This window comes from Panthera pardus, unplaced genomic scaffold, assembly GCF_024362965.1.
Source record: "Panthera pardus isolate Hobbes unplaced genomic scaffold, ASM2436296v1 HiC_scaffold_10, whole genome shotgun sequence".
NCBI lineage: Eukaryota > Metazoa > Chordata > Mammalia > Carnivora > Felidae > Panthera > Panthera pardus.
Window position 1 is genome coordinate 995,925 of NW_026526655.1, and position 19,080 is coordinate 1,015,004.

Below are 19,080 nucleotides of genomic sequence, written 5' to 3' on the forward strand. Positions count from 1 at the left end.
CGAGTACAAAAACCGTGTCAGGGACGTGGCCACGGGAGCGCCTGGGAGGGGAAGGGGCTCCTGGCGGCCCGAGAGTAGCAGGTGCTGCACGCGCTCATGAACGGGAGCAGGACGGCCGGACTCCCGTGGGATGTATGTGCGGTGGCCGCTGCAGCCACGGAGCCTGACACGAGCCGGACATGAGCCTGACACAGCTTCGTGATCTAAAACGACAGGGGAGGGGCGCCTGGGTGGCTCAGTCGGTTAAGTGTCCGACTTTGGCTCAGGTCATGATCTCGCGGCCCGTGAGTTCGAGCCCTGCGTCGGGCTCTGTGCTGACAGTTCAGAACCTGGAGCCTGCTTCAGATTCTGTGTCTCCCTCTCTCTCTGACCCGCCCCCATTCATGCTCTGTCTCTCTCTGTCTCAAAAATAAATAAACATTAAAAAAAAATTAAAAAAAATAAAACGACAGGAGTTGTTCGCACCTTCGCAGAATAGAAGCCAAACACCTCTGCAGACGTTGTAAACATTTCCTCCTCGTTGGATATTTCTTGTCCTTGAACTGTTGCTGGTTGATTCTGTCACATTCGAGTTCCAGATTTTGATGTGGCCACATCTGCTGGGCTGGTCCTTCACGACGTCTGGATACCTTATGCTCCAGTTTTCCGCCCTCATGGTCTGGTGCCCTGCCCGAAGCCCTTTCCTAATACCATCCCGCAGGGGATTCAGATTTCGGGAGGACATAAACATTCAGTCTATTAGCTCCTGTGAGAAAATCTTGGTAATTAACACTTGCTTAGAAAATTACCAATTTGGGCGGGTGTGGGGGGGGGGGCGCCTGGTTGGCTCAGTTGGTTGAATGACTGACTCTTGATTTTGGCTCAGGTCATGATCTCATAGTCCCTGGGATCAAGCCCCGAGTCAGGCTCTGAGCTGATAGTGAGGAGTCTGCTTGGGATTCTCACTCCCTCTCTCTCTGTCCTTGCCCTGTGCACACGTGCTCTCTCTCCCCCCGAATTTATAAATTAGTAAATAAATAAATAAAAAGAAAGAAAGTTCAGTCCTTTGTTTTCAGTGTAAATCCATGACCCTCCCCCCCGGTAAAAAAAAAAAAAGATTACCAATTTGTTTAGATTTTCACCTTTTATATAAATATTTAAAGTGCATTTGTTCTGTAGTTACATTTTCTCCTTTTCAAATAACTAATCCTTTCTTTTCGCCCTAAGTCTGGATTTTGTTTATTTTCTCCTCCGTAACTCCAGGTTTTGCCTTATCTCTTGAAAACTCTCTGCTGAACTTTGTTGTTGCTACTTACCATCTGAATTGTTACAACCATTCTGGAGTTGAATATAAGTCAATCATTTTCAGTCCTTCTTGAATTCTTATCAGGGGTGCCTGGGTGGCTCAGTGGGTTGAGTGTCAGACCCTTGACTTCTGCTCAAATCATGATTTCACACTTCGTGGGATCGAGCCCCGTGAGGTTGAGCTGGAGCAGGGCTCTGTGCTTCATGGAGCCTGCTTGGGATTCCCTCCCTCCCTCTGCCCTTTTCCTGCTTGTGCGTGCCAGCGCAAATACTCTCTCTCAAAAGTAAATAAACATTAAAAATAGTTCTTATCAAAGCATTTAAGGCTTGCGTTTGTGTCCCTTTATTTATGTTTATTTCTTTAGAGAGAGAGAGAGAGAGAGAGGGAGCATGTGTCAGCAGGGGAGGGGTACAGAGAGAGGGAGAGAGAGAGAGAATCCAAGCAGGCTCCATGCTGTCAGCGCAGAGCCTGACATGGGGCTTGAACTCACGAACCGTGAGCTCAGAACCGGAGCAGAAACCAAGAGTCAGACGCTCAACTCACGAGCCACCCAGGCGGCCCTCATTTGCTTCTTTTAACACAGGGGCTGCATCGGACTGACAGCAATGAGGACCCCCTCCTTCACCCCTAACTAGAGTGCCATTTCACTTCTGTCTCCTCTTTTAGCCAAATACATTTTTAATTTCCAAAGTGCTTGATGCTTTCTCCTTGGGCTGTGTTTTTCTGGTTTGCTCTCTTTTTTATTACCTTGGACTCAGAAAAAGATGACCTATACAACTTCTTCTGTGAATAATTTACTGACATTTGAGGGGGGTGGGGCTCGAGGCCTAACTGAAATGCTGTCAGTGTTCATGGGCTTTGGTGAGGGTCCTGTCAGGGGGCTCGCGGAGTCCACAAAGGGCATTTCGTCACCGTGGGCGGGGCTACGGGCCCCCTGAGTTGGGGGTGAGTCCCAGGCGTCAGCTGCACTGAGAAGCCTCGCCGGTCCTGGAGGGTACCGGGCGGGGGCCGTACTGGAACCCGGAGCAGGCCGTGGAGGGTCCAAAGCCCTCAACGAGCATGGCAAACCACTAGGGGTGCTCTGAAAAGGCGGAGACGAGGGACACCTCCCTGCACCCGCACCCCGCCCTCTCCTCCTGCTTTCTGATCTCCTGCTGGACCCTCCCACTGGCTGAAACCAGGGAGGTCAGAGGACCAGAGAGGTCAGCCCCCAGGGACAGAGCGGGCAGAGGCTGACTGGGGAAGCAGGGGCCAGGTCTGGAGGGGGTCCCCACCCTGCATACCCCCAGGCACGGCCGTGACAGGATGTCCCCTGCCTCGCTGTAAGTTCCTGCGGAAGGGCCTGTCTTCACTAAGACTGCTCAGGCCCAGGCCCTCAGCAGCATCTGGTGGTGTGCTGAACGTTCTTTGCATATGGGACCTCTGACCTCCCTCTGACCTCCAGGCTCTGTCTAGTGCCCGGCTGCTGCTCCCCCGCCCCCCTCCCCACCTCCTCGGCTTTCCGTGCAGGCCGACAGCAGAATCCGCCCTGGAATTTTCCGGGAGCGCTCAGTCTGCTTTCTCCCCCCACCCCCCAACCCTGCTCAGCTCATTGCGGGCAGTGGGGCGTCCCGATGTACTAGACCCACCTAGCCGACGGCATCTTAAGGACACAGAGGACAGCCCTTCCTGTCCCCTCCCCCTACAAGCCCCAGACACAGCTCAGAACTTGTAGGGTCTTTGTGGATGTGCAGGGGAGGGACAGGGGAGCTCCAGGTGGGGACTCTGATTGACCTTTAGGGACCTCCTTCTGGTCTGGTCACACGAGGAGCCCCCAGAGGCAGCCGTTCTGTGGACACGGTCCCCCACAATGGGCTCTGGCTCAGCCCAGCTGCCAGCTGCTGCCAGCCAGACACTGAGTCAGCATCTGGCCCGCAAACAGAGCCCAGCGGAGCGGTCCACACGCGGTGCAGGGCCCCTCTGGGCCTCCCGGGCCAGAAGCTCAGGGGCCCGTCCACTTGGGACCTTGCCAATCTCCACCCGGTTCTGCTCTGTCCCACCCACGGTTCCAGGCTTCCGAGTCGGACACCCAGCAATGCCTGTCTCCTTCAGGCCATCTCACTCCTTCATGAAATGGAATATAACGCTGGTCCTACCTCCTGGGTGATTCAGCAGTAAAGTGAGAGCAGGTATTGCAAAGGGACAGGTGTGTTCTTCCAAATACAGATTCCTCCCTGCTGGCTGGGAGGGCGCTGTGAAGCAGAGGCTCCATTAATTAAAGCCTGGACTGGGCGCCCCGGAACCTGCTTCCTACCGTCCCCCAAGGGCTGCCTCAACCCCTGGGGCTCTGGCCCCCGAGAAGCTCCTGGAGTCTGGGAATGAGCTTTCAGCCAAGGGCCTGACTGGCACTGACTTCACGCACCCCGACCCTCAGGGGCCTTTCCAAGTCTCTCAGCCTTGGTTTCCTCCTGGGCAAAATGGGGCTGACGACTGTGCCTCCCTATGCAAGACAGCAGGAGTAAACCAAGCTCGTTATTCAAAAGTAAGCACTTTGCAAATTCTGATGCAGGTGCTGGGAGGATTAGGAACAGGTGTCTGGGGGCTGCCTCTCTGCGTTCCCACATGCCCAGCCTTGGGCTGCCCTCAGATCAGCCTGGTGGACAGTCGCAGCCCTAGGACTCCAGTCTGTGGTCAGCTCCTGGGCCCCAGCCCCACTGCATATGCTGGGCCAGTGCCCGGGGCTCTGCCGGGCCTCCTTCCACCGCACCCAGACCAGTGGCTCCTGTTCACTCACCACCTCATCTCTGTGGCCCCGCAGAGTGCAGGAAACCTGTCCACGGCTCTGTGAGGTTCCTGAATGCTCTGCCCATGTGCTGGCCTGCCAGCCTGGGGAGTCCGTGCCCAGACAGCCTGGTTCTCAGCTTACACACTGCACTCCCTGTTGGCTCGTTTGTTTTACTTTTCTCCAAACCCAAACAAGGGTACTATCCCCACTTTAAACACAAGGGCCTGAGACTCTCAGGGGATGGAACGAATGAGAACTGGGGGATGGGAATGCTCCATCCAGTGTCGGAGGCAGGAAGGCTGCATGGAGGAGGCATCCTAATAGGGCTTTGGAGGATAGGAATTGTCAGTTTTAGAGGAAGTCCGCAGAAGCTGAAGAGAAGGCGTGACCATGGAGTGGGCAGTGGGGCAGTTGGTCAGGCACCTGGAGGGAATAAGCAAGGACCAGATGGACAAGGGGGCTTCCGCCAGGTGGAGGAGCTGTGTGGCCACAGGATCCAAGGTCCAGGTCAGGGAAACTGTCCCACACAGGCGCCCCTTGGGGCCTGGACCTGCCTAGGCAACCCCCGCAGCCCGAGCCGCTGAGCAAGTTGGGAAGAGAAGGGTCCCCACTAGGCCAGCGGGTCCTGCCTCGACAGGAGCGCAGTGCCTCCGCGCAAGTCCTTCCCTCGGTTTCCCGTGTTGGCCTCAGTTTCCTCATCTGTAAAATGCAGCTAACGCCTTCCAGCGTTGGATCTGGAACCCCACGGCGATGCAGCTCCAGCCCACAGAGCCCCCCGCGGCCCCGGCCCCGCCTTCGGGGCGGGGTCTGTTCTCTCGCAGCAGGAGACCCCCACGAAGGCCAGCAGCCCCCGCACACGCGCGGCTGTCCGCGGGGATGCGCGCCCGGCTCGGCTCCCTGGCCCGGAGACACGCCCCGCCGTTGCCGTGGCAGCCGCGTCCCCCGGGGGGCGCGGAGCCCCGCACCCGGCTGCGGGGGTTGCCTAGGCAACCAGGCGCTGCCGCCTCGGGGCGAGGCCCGCACTGGGCGGGGCCTCCAGGGGCGGGGCTCGGGGCCCCTCGCGCCGAAGACCGGAGGCTGGAGGTCCCCGAGTGGGCCACGGGCGCGGTTGGGAGTTCTGGCCCCGCCCATCCACCCAGCGGACACCGCGGACTGCTGGCGGGCTTTAGAGGCCTCGCAGCATCTTCCGAATTGCACCTGTCCCCTTAGACATCCCCCCACCTCCAGAGCCAAGGTCGCCGTAATTTGGGCAGACGACAGCTGTCCCAGCACCTCCCCATCCCCCCACCCCCCCCAAACGGTCCAATTGTCACTTCTTTTCAGGTAACTTGTCTTGTCACTCTGACTTCTATTTTGGATGATGATGATGATGATGATGTCCTGCGTTCTGCAGGTTTGGTTTTATTTTTCTCATTCGGGATCACGTTGATTTCTCGCTGAGCATTTCTGTCTATCTGCAGTTCTGGAAAATGCGAAGCCAATATTTCTTCAAATATAGTTTCTTTTTTTTTAATTTTTTTTTTCAACATTTTTTTTTTATTTATTTTTGGGACAGAGAGAGACAGAGCATGAACGGGGGAGGGGCAGAGAGAGAGGGAGACACAGAACCGGAAACAGGCTCCAGGCTCCGAGCCATCAGCCCAGAGCCTGACGCGGGGCTCGAACTCACGGACCGCGAGATCGTGACCTGGCTGAAGTCGGACGCTTAACCGACTGCGCCACCCAGGCGCCCCTCAAATATAGTTTCCATGTCTCTCCACTCCTCCTTCCGGAATTTCAGGGGCCCTTTCTCAAGCACAGGTGACAGGCTTCTCCTACCCGGCTTCCCGATTTCTCCCGACCCCACCGCCCTGCCTCGGCGCTTCTGTTGCGCGCGGGCCCACAGTCCTAGGCTTCCCTTACCCGCCAGGCGGGAGCCTCGAGCTTTGCTTTTCTTCCCAACTTTGCTCCAGGGTGACCCCAGTGGGACCTGGTGCTCACAAAGCTCTCTCAAGTAGCCGGCACCCCGTCCCCACTTTGTTCCCCAGGTCCCCTTCTGCACCCTCCGAGCTGCTGTGCAGACATTATAGTCCCTGCTGGTCCTGAGGGGCTCAGCCGGGCTGAGCCGACACCATGGGTTTTGTGGCACTTGGGCGGTTTATCTTTTCTGTTTGCAAGCTTGGTTTGTGTGTGTTGAATCCTGCGATATATTTTTCCACAATTTGTTTTTATTAAGGTAAACCATTTAAAATGACCATTTTTTTGTAGGTCAGAAATAGTTGCACATTAAGGATGTCATGAGTTAACCTAACGTTTGGAGTGACTGGGGGGTCTTTCCAGGTTGTTTAGCCCTACAGAATTTTGTCTACAGCTCAGACAGGATTTTAAAAACCTGATTTCTAATGTAGGATTTATTAATATTGTAAATTCAGAACGGTACAAAGAAAAAGTAAAAGTGAAAATGGATCTTAACCTCTACTCTTAGAGCCACCAAAATAAAAAATGTATCTGTATACCCAAAGAAGATTAGAAAGTTCAAACTGTACATACAGAAAGACTATATAAACATGCTTAAAAGCGAAGGCCTTCTCCGCTCCTCTCCCCAGCAGCAGCCCCAGCCGTGGCAAATACCGTCTCCCGGTTCTGGTGCTTCCGTTGAGGAATACAAGAGAGGGAGGTGAATATTATGCACACTCTTCTGTGCCCCTTTGAAATAATTTAGCAAACATCCTTGTGATCTTTGCACATCAGCACATAATTTGGGACTCATTGTTTTTAGTAGCTTCAGAAAAATCTCTCCTGTACATACCCCCAATTCAATGAACCACTCCCCTTAGGGAAACACCTAGATTATCTCCAGTTTTGGGGACAAATTTTTGTGCGTAGATACCACAGGCAAATATCTAGCCACAGCCTTACTGAATCAAGGATAGGAGCACCTTTGGGGCGCCTGGCTGGTTCAGTTTGTAGAGCATGCAATGCTCGATCTTGGGGGTGTGAATTTGAGCCCCACTTGCGGGTAGGGGCCCCCCGGGTGGCTCAGTTGGTTAAGCGTCCAACTTCGGCTCAAGTCATGATCTCACGGCTTGTGAGTTCGAGCCCCGCGTCGGGCTCTGTGCTGACGGCTCAGAGCCTGGAGCCTGCTTCGGCTTCTGTGCCTCCTTCTCTCTCTGCCCCTGCCCTGCTCGTGCTCTGTCTCTCTCTCTCTCAAAAATGAACAAACATTAAACATTTTAAAAAATTAAACAAAAATAAAAAGAATGATAGGAGCACTTTAAACGTGGAAACAATTTGACGAACTGAAGAAAAATAATGATACTTGTCCCGGCCACTGCCACCACCATGTTGTAGAGGGGCTCCTTTCCACACACCCTTGCTCACTGGACATCACTAGACATTTACATTTTGGACAATTCAGTAGGTCAAAAAATATCTCCCTGTTTTGATCTCTATCCCTTTAACTGTGATGACCTTTGCTATTGACCCATTGTCTTCCTGTCAAGTGTCCTTTCGTAGTATCTGGCCATTTCCCTGCCGGTGTTTACATTTTGTGCTGTTAGGTCGCACGGGCTTTTTGTAGCTTTAGAAAATTCCCTTCATCTTCATGTGTTCTGAAGTGTTTTTTCAGTATGGGGCTGGTCTTTCCATTTCGCTTATGATGTTTGGGCCATGTAGACGCTCCGTTTTCACGTGGCCCGTCGGTTTCTCTGGCACCTTCAAGTCATGGGTCCTCGTTTGTCCGCGCCAAGATATTGAATGTGTCCAATCCTACTTCATTCTCATTTCCTAAAGTTTCATTTTTTTACAACAAATGTTTACTCCACCAGAAGCTTTTCTTGATGTCGTGGCAGGCGGTATTCAATGTTCTAGATCTCGCACAGTGGCCGATACCAGGGACCAAGTCGTCTACTCTCCCCAAATCATTTGAAAGGATATCCTAAACTTTTGATCTGATCTTTCAGAATTTAGAATTTTGGAACTTTCCGTTTTTACGTCTAATAGGGCAGATGCTCTTCCTTCCTGTCCTTTTAAACCAATTTCCTGATTAGTCTTGTATGTTCCTTTTTTTCCAGGTGAATTTTTGTTGCTATTTTAATTAAGACTGAATCAAGTGCGTCCTTTTAATCTAGGGAAAAATGGGCCTTTTACAACGTTGCCTCTTTCTTTCCGGGGGTATGCTGTGCTTTGCCATTAATTTACCTCTTTTCAGTGGATTTTTAATTTCTGTATGCAGTTTCTTTACCCATGAGAAACTGGCACATTTCTTGTTGTTTCTGGATGTTTTACATTTCTCAGTGCTATTGCGATCGGACTCCTCAATTCCCGGCTCTAACTGGTTATACCGGTGACCCCGCTTGCTTTTCGGAAACTGTTGCCCTGTCAGTGATGATGTTTCCTACTCGCCCCCAACTTACTGTTTCCTGTGGCTTTTCGCTCATCCCTAAAGTTTTCTAGGTCGACAATCACATTATCTGAAAAGAATGATAATTTTGTTTCTTCCTTTCTAATACTTTTGCCTTTTTTTCTCTCATTTGCAATTACAGCGGCTGATACTTCTGAGTGGAGTGGAGGGGACTGTGCACGTCCCTTGCTGTCACGGGAGTCCTTTTGTGTCTCCGTTACAGCTGTCGTCTGCACAGGGCTCACTGTGTGCCCAGCCCTGCTCTCAGCATTTCACATGCAAACCCCCAGCCCCACCTGTGAGGTTGGGACGACTCTTACCCCATTTGAGGAGTGGTGACAGACATGGGGCGACTGACCTTGTCTGGAGTCACACAGCTGATGGAGAGTGAAGCCCACAAGAATGGCCACGAAAGGCAATCAGGGTGTGGGTTGAAAGAGCCCAGGGGAGGGTGCAGTGCAGGGCTAAGTCATGCGGGTCTGCCGGCCAGTCCAGTCTTGCTGCTGGGGGGAGGGGCATGAATTCCACCAGGGGAAAGGAGAGTCAGAGAGTACAAAGAGAAGAGGAGGAGTTGTCAAGGATGCGAGGGCCAGCATGCAGATGCTAGGAGCCCCAAAGTCAGAAAAATATTAAAACCAAGAGGAGTCAAAATATTTGAAAAACCATGCAGATTAATTTTCTGGAATGAAAGAAAAATAAACAACCTCAGATTGAAAGGGCTCACAGGGGGGCACCTGGGTGGCTCAGTCGGTTAAGTGTCTGACTTTGGCTCAGGTCATGATGTCGTGGCTCGTGGGTTCGAGCCCCGTGTCAGGCTCTGTGCTGACATGTCAGCTCGGAGGCTGCTTTGGATTCTGTGTCTCCCTCTCTCTCTCTCTCTCTCTCTCTCTGCCCCTCCCTGCCTTGTGCTCTGGCTCTCTCTCTCAAAAAATAAAATAAAAACATTAAGCAAATAAATTTTAAAAAGGGGGGCTCACAGAAAAATCCACACCTTTAGGAAGTTCTAGAAGCATCCTGAGAGAAAGAACATGGAACAAGAACCCAGGGGACATGGGACGTCTCGATAGCACACAAGGAGACCACGAAAGAATATTTTTTAAAAATGGAGGAAACAGGGCACCTGGGTGCCTCCAACAGGTGAGCGTCTGACTTTGGCTCAGGTCATGATTTCATAGCTTCTCAGTTCAAGCCCTGTGTCGGGCTCTGTGCTGACAACTCAGAGCCTGGAGCCTGCTTCCGATTCTGTGTCTCCCTCTCTCCCTGCCCTTCCCTCGCTTGTGCTCTGTCTCTCTGTCTCAAGAATAAATAAACATAAAAAAAAAATAAAATAAAAATTGAAGGAAACAAGCTTTGCACCTAGAGTTTTGTATCCAGCCCAATTGAAAGTATAATAAAAGTCTTCTCAGGAACGTGAAGCTTCAACATATTTTTCACCCAAAACCCACGTTAAAAATACCATGTATTTCATGAACAACATGAATGCAGGAGAGGCTTCCCAGAGGTATGGAAAATAACAATGACCACATTCCTGGGAATGAGTATTCGTTATTTTAAACAAAAGTGAGGACCCAAGGAAAAAAAAAAAGAGTATGTCCACAATAACTCAGAACCATAATCCTAGACAATCAGGGCTCTGGAGTAAAGAATCTTTGGCAAGCTGAGGTACTTGAATGTTAGGGACAATATGTGACTACAGAGGTTCATGGGGTAAGTAAAAATGGTGTTAAATTTAGGGCAATTGCCATAAGAATAAAAGTAAGACCAAGGATAAAGCAGAAGAAAATTCACTATACTCCATGAAAAATAGAAAAAAATAAATACAATAAATAAAATTTTGTATAAGATGGCAAACCAAATCTCAATATAACAGTTCATTACTATAAATGTAAGTGGATTAAATTCCAATTAAAAGGTAACCCCCCCCCAAAAAAAAAGGTACAACCTGATTAGATTTAAAAATGCTAACAATGGGTAGCTTAAAAGAGATACACTTAAAAAGAAAGATACAAGAGGCACATGGGTGGCTCAGTCGGCTGAGCATCCGACTCTGGAGTTTGGATCAGGTCATGATCTCACGGTTCATGGGTTGGACGGCAAGGAGCCTGCTTGGGATTCTCTCTCTCCATCTGTCTCTGACCCTTCCCCTCCCCCCTCTCAAAATAGATAAATAAAGTTTAAAAAAGAGAAAGATACAAATAGCTTAGAATAAAATGTTGGCAAAAGACATGCCAGGCAGATATGAACCAAAGGAAACTGGATATGACTTTCAAATTTAAGACAAAAATATTTTTTTTAAACCCACATGGGACACCACCTGCATTCTGATGAAATGGGCCACAGAACAATAGTGCACGTCCATCGGGATCATTTAAATACCCGAGAATAAGTCTCAACGTACATCACGCAAGATCTGCCAGACCTGCAGGGAGAAATAGGTATTTCAACAATTGTCACTAGAGATTTTAATTAAAGAAAAAATTTAATAGCTCAAGCAGACAAAAACTAGAAGTCTCCAAATCCTGAACATCATAGCTAATAATCTTAAAATTATAAATATATACAGAACTCTATACCCATCAAACAGAGAGTACAACCTTTTAGCACATGTAGAATAGTTACAGAAAAAGACCATGTGTTGGGAGCTGAAGAAGCCTCAATAAATTTCTGGGGCAACATTCCATGCAGCGGGCTGCGATGTTTGGCTTGTGCTTCAAGGTCCCCTCTGCGCCATGTCCTAAGAAACCATGCTAAATGGACCTCGTCAGTGGGTGCCCCAGCCTTCCAGCTGCCCTTGGACTCAGGCAAAAGGGGCACTCCCAGGTCCAGAGAGGAGGAGAGTGGGGTCCAGGGCCAGGGGTTGGCTGCTCTGGTCCCTCTTGATGAGTGCTCAGCTAAGGCCTCTGTTCCCGCCAGGGCTGCTCCCTCTCCTCCCTCCCACCCCTTGCAGTTGGCCACAGTGTCACTGCAGTGTCCCTCAGTCCTGGGGTTTCCCTTCTCCTCCCTACACCTTTGTAGACAGTCCTTTTATCAAACACTCCTCACATTACCTAATTGGAGTGTGCCATCTGCTTCCTGCCAGGATCCTGACTGAACACAGACTTTGTTCTCAGGCGGTAATGCGATTAAATTAGAAACTGGTAACAAAAAGTTACGATAAAAGAAATACCGAAGCAAGCGAGCAAGAAACGCTATTGGAAAATAAATAACATTATTAAATAAGGCATGGGCTTATAACCCACGAGTTTAAAAGGAGATCATCAGGGATATTAGAAATATTTAGATCTGCGGCGCCTGGGTAGCTCAGGCAGTTAAGCGTCCGACTTCGGCTCAGGTCATGATCTTGTGGTTTGTGAGTTCAAGCCGAGCGATGGGCTCTGTGCTGACAGCTGGGAGCCTGGAGCCTGCTTCGGATTCTGTGTCTCCCTCTCTCCCTGCCCCTCCCCTGCTCGTGCTCTGTCTCTCTCTCTCCCTCAAAATAAATAAACATTAAAATAAAAAGAGAAATATTTAGATCTGAGTGATAATGAAACATCATATGTCCAAATTTGTGAGCCCTGATAAGGCTGTGCTGTAGAATGAAGTTTGCAGTTTTAAATATATCTGTCAGAAAATTATATGGTTTAAAAATAAATGAGTTTGAGCACTTAGCTCAAGACGGAAGCAACATACAGACCCGGAGAACCAGGAAGGAGGGAAATCATCAACAAGGGCAGAAATGAGTGAAACAGGAGGAAAGATGAGAAGATGGCCTAAACAAAAAGTTGGTCCCTTGAAAATATTTAAAAATATTGACAGAGAAAAACGCAACTAAACAAAGTACAGAATTTAAAAAGGAGAAATAACTAGAGAAGCGATTGACATAAGAATGAGTATATGCTGGTGATTTTAAAAGCTCAGTGACATTGATTAATTCCTAGAAACATGTAAAATTTGGCTCAAGAAATAGAGACCTTGACCAGGTCAATAAATATAATGAAAATGGAAATGATAAAGCCCCCCCCCATGCCCCGCCCAGATAGTTTTATTGTTTCTACCACAAGTTTGGAAAAACAAGAATTTCTCTTTTATGTAGGTGGTTCCATGAAATAAAAGAAGAAAAGAAGAAAAGTTGGGGGGGGGGGGGGGGCTTTGGGGGATGGGGGGGAGGGTGGCCTCCTTTGCAGGATGCATATTCCGGGAGCTGGGCTGGAAAGGGACCCGGGCACCTTGTTACTCTGGAGGAATGTGCCACACAGATGGTGCAAATCGAGGCGAAGCCCCCCAGCCCTCACTGAGTGGGGTGAGGATTCAATGGTTAACTAAAACCTTCAGGCCAGCGTCCTGCACCTGCTGGGCGATGGGGGAGGCTGAGCCACGGGGATGCAGAGAAAGCTGATGGCAGGAGCTGGGCTGGAAAGGGACCTGAGCACCCCGCTTCCGCGAAGGCATCACGTCACCGCGCCCACCGCAGTTCCGGTGGGTGAGCTGGCTCGAGGCTCTGTCAAAGGTGCCACCCCCTAGGGTGGCCGATGGAGGTCGGTGGCAACAGCGATGCCAGTCGGTCTGGGTGGCCTGGGAAGCCGCTGGACAGGTTGACGCAGGCTGGGTTTGCCCGTGTGGCCCGGCAGCAGCGTGTGACCTGGTCCACGGAAGTTAGGCTGCGGAGGCAGGGTGTGAGGACCGTGGGGGCTGATGACCTGGAGAAGTGGGGCGGGCGGCGGGTGGGGGTCTCCACCCAAGGCATGATGGGAGGAGAAGCGGGAGGCGGCCGGCCGGTTGCATCATCCCTGCGAGAAGAGCTGTGCGCGATGCTCTGGTCCCCTCCAGTGCCGGACCGAGCCTGCAGACGCGATTAAAATTCACCTGTTACACCGGAGTCGGTGTCCGCTCCCCGCCCCCACCGCCCCTCCCTGCGGCAGGGACCCCACCGAGTCTCTGTCCCTCTGCGACCAGGCGCTCGTGCTGCCAGCCTCGCGGGTGGGGGGCTGGGGGCAGGCGGAGATTTCACTAGAAAGGGGTCACACTTGGGGGAAGGCCCGGCGCGGGATCCGCGGCAAGTGCGGGTGGGCAGGGGGCCTCTGGGCAAGTGCGGGTGGGCAGGGCGCCGCCGGTCACTCACCCCCGCGGGGGGTGGGGGGTGGCGCGCGGGGACTGCGCGGGCGGAGGGGGCGCCGCGTTCGAGCCCGGGGTCGGTTCCCCACGTCTCCCACCGAGCAGACCGCGGTGTCGGCGGTGATGTCACAGCTCGGCTCCAGGCCCCCCGCCCCCTCCGGTCCCAGCCCCCCTCCCCGAGGCGGCCGCGACGCCCGTCCCTCTCCCCGCGCGACAAACCAGCTGGCGGCTGGGGCTCGGGCGCCGCGCGCAGCCAACCAGCGCGGCGGGAGGGGCGCGGGGCGGGCCGGGCCGGGGGCGCGCAGCCCGTCACGCGGTGCCGCCGTCACAGCGCCCAGCGCAGCCCAGGAGCGGCAGCAGCTCCGTGCTCGGGGACCCGCGCCCATGCCGGGCCGCCGCCAGTGACGCCGGAGAGGTAAGGCGGCCGCCCGCCTGGCCTCGCCCCTGCGCCCCGCTGCCCGCACCTGCCTGCGCTGCGGCACCCCCCCCCCCCCACCCCGGAGCCGCGTCCTTGTCGCCGCCGGCACCGCGCGCGCGGCCCCTGCTCTCCCCCCGACGCTCCCCGTCCCCGAGGAGAACAATGGGGCAAATTCAGGGGTGACCGCCCTTCAGTCGCGGCCCGGCCGGACCCTCGGGAAAGGCCCCGTCGCCGCGACCCCTGCTGGGGCGGGACCGTCGCCGGGAGGGGCGGGGGTCGCCAGGGGAGGGCGCGCGCCGCCGGTGGCCTCTCGAGACGCCCCCTCCGTCGCTTCCGCCCTAGTCCTTCCCTGGAGAGGGGCCGCCGGGCTAGACCGCGGGGGAGGGCGGGCCGGGGCGAAGCGGAGAGCGCGCGGCCGGGGGCGCGGGGCAGCTGCCCGGGTCCCCGGGGTGGGGGAGGGGGTGCTGGAGCCCGGAGCCTACCAGGCGGGGCGGGGCGGGACGGGCGGGGGCTGCGGCGGGAGGCCCGCTTCGTGCGCGCCTCGGGGGGGGGGGGTGCCCTTCATCCTCCCCCCGCCGCATCCTCTTCGGGAGAGACCCCGGCTCCATTCTAGAAAGGCTTGGGAGGGGCCGTCAGCGGATGAGGCCTGTATCTACGCAGCCGGCGCCCCAGTAACAGGTGTGGCCCGGCGGCGGGCAGGGAGGGGGCTGCGGGGCCGCCCGACTCGTGTGACAGGGACCAGCGCGGACGCGAGGACCCCCGGACTCCCCGTTTAGGCTGCGGCTCCCCCTCCCTCCTCCCACCGCAAACCAGGGGCGCAGCCGGTGTGCTCGAGAAGGGGCGGCGGAGGCATCCCAGGGCCGAGGGAGGGTCTGCGGTCCCCTGGGCGCTGGGGTGGGCGGGGTGGGGGTGGGGGGACAGCGGGCCGCAGGGCCGAGTAGGGGGGAGGGGAGGGAGGGAATGCCAAGTCATGGGGCCTGCTGGGCGCGGGCACGACGTCGCCCCGGCGCGGACCCGATGCGCGCCCTCGTTTCCAGGAATAGGGACTTGTCCCGAGAGACCGGTGGCCCCCTCCCCAAGAGGCGGCCCCCGCCGAGGCGTGCCCGCTTTGCTGGGACCAGAGGCCCGTTAGGGCATCGAATTGGACCTTGCGGCTGCGGAGAGGAGGAGGTGCGGGGAGGTCCCTGCCGCGCAGGGCTGGCGGGTCCCAACCCCGGGGAGGACTGCGAGACAGAGCGCCCGCTCCTGCGGAGCGGTCACACCCGACCCGCTCTCCCTGCCCTGCTGTCTGTCTGCCTAAAGGGGCTCTGCCGGGGCAGCCTGGCCCGGATGCCTGGCCTCTCGGCCCGAGGAGGCAGCCGCAGGTTTGAAGGCCAGCTCTGGGGTCCAGAGCGTGGCGGGGGGGGGGCTGGGACCGCACCTGCGGCGGCCATTTTGCAGGTGTGGTTGGCCACCCGCCTCGGCCGGGGCCGCGGGGTGAGGGTGGGCAGGCGTGGCGCCGGCAGCGGGGTGCAGCGTCTGCAGTGGCCGGTGAGGGATGCTGCGAGGGCCAGGGCCAGGCGCCAGGTCTGCTCTTGGTCGGGGTCGAGACCCAAGATGGGCTGATGCTTGCAGGGAGGCCGCTGGCTGGGAGACCCAGAGGGGGTGGGGGGGGTGGGGGTCAGCCTCTACCTGGATGCTAGGTCTGCGAGGGCACTGGGTTCAAGATAGGGGACCGGGTGAGCGGCTCTGTCCCGCCTTCTGCCGGCATCTGAAGACAGGAGGGGTGTCCTCTGTGGGGTGTGGTCCACAGGACAGAGAGACTGGGATCGGGCTTGGAGTCAGGGCTCCCCGAACCCAAGAGTCCCAGTGGGGTGGGGGCGCCACGAGGGCCCGCTGAACGTCTGCTGTGTGCCCTTTCTCCTCTCCCACACTGGAGTGTCCCACAGACTGCCCCTCTGGGGCCTTGCCCTGGGCCAGCCACAGCCAGTCGGAGACTGAACAAAGCTAGAATTTATGCCACCCGACACAGGGGCCCCCGTCCACTCTGCCTCGACCCCCTTCAGTCACCACTGCAGACCCAGGGCTGACCATGTCCTTTGGAAGGAGAGCGAGATGGGGCCTTGGGACCACCGGATTGGGGACTTGGGGGGGTGGGAATACCAGCTTTGGGAACCATGCCCTTCATGCCCGAGACCCCGTACCTCTGAGAGTGGTCACTCAGCCGCTAGTGACCCCCAGGATGAGCGCACGGTCGTCCTCCTGCCCACTCCTGAGTGCTCCCTAGAGCACCGCCCCATTTAGGGTTCTTGGGCCCAAGGGAGTGGATCCCCACCCACATCCACTGTCTCCCTTTCCCCACCCAGACCCAGGAGCATCTCAGGGCCTGGTTGGGGCTGGACCACACCCTGCCCCAAACCTCTCAGCTGGGCTGGGGTGCTCAGGGGCAGAGCCAGGCAGGTGGGTCTGTTCTGTCCCATTAGCTGATGGGCCTCACCTCACAGCAGGGCTGGGGTAGCAGGCAGGGCGTAAGGGTCGGGGGTATGGGCATGTGACTCACTGCCCCACCTGACCTACCAGGTTTGCAGTTTAACTCCCAACAGGACCGTGATTCTGGCTTTGGGCACTCCCCCCCCCCCCCCCGCCCCAGGTGCCTCAGGAACTCAGTGAGGGGCCATTGCACCGGGGGCACTGGAAGTGTGGAGGGCATGGTCAAGTCAACGGTCCGCTGAGGCTGAGCCTCTGACCCGTCTGGTTTCTCTCCAGCCCTTCCTGTGTGCCTCTGTGGTCACGTCCCCCGCCCCAGCCAGCTCCCACCCTGGTTTTGTCATGCCAGCCCCTGGGAGCCCCTTGCTAGCTGGTGAGGCCTCACTGGGCACTGTCCCTGGCACTGGGCAGGATTTACCTGCCGCCTGGGTGGCTGGGTATCTGAGAGGAGGGGCTGTCGCCTTCTCGAAAGCCCCCTCCGCCTGGATTTAATCTGCTAATCCTGGTCCTGCAGTCTGGCTGCCTGAGCCCTGCCCGCCCTCCCCCTCCTCCATGCAGAAGCCCAGGGGTGCAGAGTGCCCCGCACTGCCCGCCTGCTGGGTTCCAGGGCCCCCTGGGTCGGGGGTGGGGGGTGCTGGCCAGGACCCTCGCCTCCTGTTCTTACTCCTCAGCCTGCTCCACACTGGTCTTGGGCTGGTTGTGCACACAACAGTCCCTTACACGCTCAGTCTCAACACACGCCCACGCACACTCACTCACATACGCTCATGCTTCCGGCCTTACTCGCACTCATACACATATTCATGCACACTCACATTCACCCACAGACACACTTACACACCCAACCTCACCCTCTCACTGTCTCTTACACATGCGGCCTCACACACTCTTCCAGTCTCACTCTCGCACACTCACCCCCCCACACACACCCCCTCTCACACACGCACATGAGCACACACGCACACAGCCCTCGCTTGTCTTTGTTCCTGCCTAATCCTCTGTCTTCTCTGGAGCCTTCCACCCATCCTCCACGGGAGGTCCCTGGACCCCCTCACATGCCACCACCTTGAAGCCAGCTGCAAGCCCCCACTGTAGGTGGTGGGTCAGGGGAGAGAAGTAGGCATTTAGTGGGTGCAGACTGCGTTGCACATCTCATGGGCCTCTCCTCACAGGGGGCCCCCAAGCCCCCAGCCACGCGGGCGGTGCCCCTCCCGTTTCTCAGGTCTGGACACTAAGGCTCCTGATGGGCCTGTGGCTTGTCACGGGGGCCCCGAGAGTCCACCCAGCTCCCCAGACCCCGGAGATGGCTGCTCTTAGCACTTCCTGCCCTCCTTGCCACCCCTCTACGCCACCCCACCCACCGGCCTGACCCCCACCCCCCACCCCACTGCCTCACTCCCACCCACCCCACCCCTCCACCCCCACCCCAACCCTCTACCCCCACCCCACCCACCGGCCTCACTCCCCACCCCCCACCCCACCCCTCCACCCCCACCACAACCCTCTACCCCCACCCCACCCACCGGCCTACCCCCCCCACCCCACTGCCTCACTCCCACCCACCCCACCCCTCCACCCCACACCCCAACCCTCTACCCCCACCCCACCCACCAACCTGTCCCCCCATCCCACTGCCTCACTCCCACCCACCCCACCCCTCCACCCCCCACCCCAACCCTCTACCCCCACCCCACCCACCAACCTGCCCCCCCATCCCACTGCCTCACTCCCACCCACCCCACCCCTCCACCCCCCACCCCAACCCTCTACCCCCACCCCACCCACCAACCTGCCCCCCCATCCCACTGCCTCACTCCCACCCACCCCACCCCTCCACCCCCCACCCCAACCCTCTACCCCCACCCCACCCACTGGCCTCACTCCCCACCCCTCACCCCACTGCCTTACTCCTACCCACCCCACCACACCCCACCCCAACCCTCTACCACCACCCCACTCACCGGCCTGCCCCCCCCCACCCCACTGCCTCTCTCCCACCCACCCCACCCACCAGCCTGCCCCCCCACCCCACTGCCTCACTCCCACACACCCCACCCCTCCACCCCCCAACCCAAACTTCTACCCCCACCACACTCACCGGCCTGCCCCCCCACCCCACTGCCTCACTCCCACCCACCCCACCCCTCTACCCCCCACCCCACCCCTCCACCCCCCACCCCACCCACCAGCCTCATACCCCACCCCTCACCCCACTGCCTCACTCCCACCCACCCCACCCCTCCACCCCCCACCCCACTCCTCCACCCCCCACCCCAACCCTCTACCCCCACCCCACCCACCAGCCTGCCCCCCACCCCTCACCCCACTGCCTCACTCCCACCCACCCCACCCCTCCACCTCCCAACCTAACCCTCTACCCCTGCCCCACCCACTGGCCCACCCCCCACCCCCCACACCACTGCCTCACTCCACCCACCCCCACCCCTCCCCTCCATACATACCCCAACCCCAAACCCCCAACCCAATCCTCTACCCCCACCATCCCACCCACCACCCCTACCTGTTCCCTCATATCCCCACCACACTCTTCTGTCCCAGTGTCCCACCCACCCCACCTCACAAACAGTAGGCGTCCAGGAAATGCTATTTTCTTGTTGAGCTGGTTGTTTTAGCCCAAGTGGTCCATTTCCTGTGTGCCCAGAGAAGGCAGCCAC

General features: G+C 56.6%; 2 protein-coding genes across 18 annotated transcripts in view; one reads left to right on the forward strand and one right to left on the reverse strand.

Annotated features, from left to right (window-relative positions):
* Positions 1 to 12,772: 12,772 nt before the first annotated feature.
* The window catches only part of KIF1A (kinesin family member 1A), a 95,447-nt gene continuing 89,139 nt past the window's right edge, over positions 12,773 to 19,080 (forward strand). For 8 of the 16 annotated variants that reach the window (XM_053902730.1, XM_053902732.1, XM_053902707.1 and 5 more), the window contains exon 1: positions 13,824 to 13,936. The gene's annotated coding sequence lies outside the window, so the exon portion shown is untranslated. Of the gene's footprint in view, positions 12,886 to 13,823; positions 13,937 to 19,080 lie in introns of those variants that run through there. The other 8 variants (XM_053902679.1, XM_053902690.1, XM_053902685.1 and 5 more) reach the window with 2 other exon arrangements.
* On the reverse strand, positions 12,879 to 13,930 carry LOC128777091 (uncharacterized). 2 transcript variants are annotated; one of them, XR_008422289.1, is made up of 2 exons: positions 13,338 to 13,613; positions 12,879 to 13,249 (listed from the first exon to the last, which is right to left on the reverse strand). XR_008422289.1 is itself a non-coding variant. In XM_053902756.1 (2 exons), exons 1-2 carry the CDS (start codon positions 13,905 to 13,907, stop codon positions 12,911 to 12,913), a joined length of 627 nt encoding a protein of 208 aa, XP_053758731.1. In that variant the 5' UTR covers positions 13,908 to 13,930; the 3' UTR covers positions 12,879 to 12,910. The 2 variants fall into 2 exon arrangements, 1 of the variants encoding a protein (XP_053758731.1); XM_053902756.1 differs by lacking the exon at positions 13,338 to 13,613 and adding an exon at positions 13,620 to 13,930.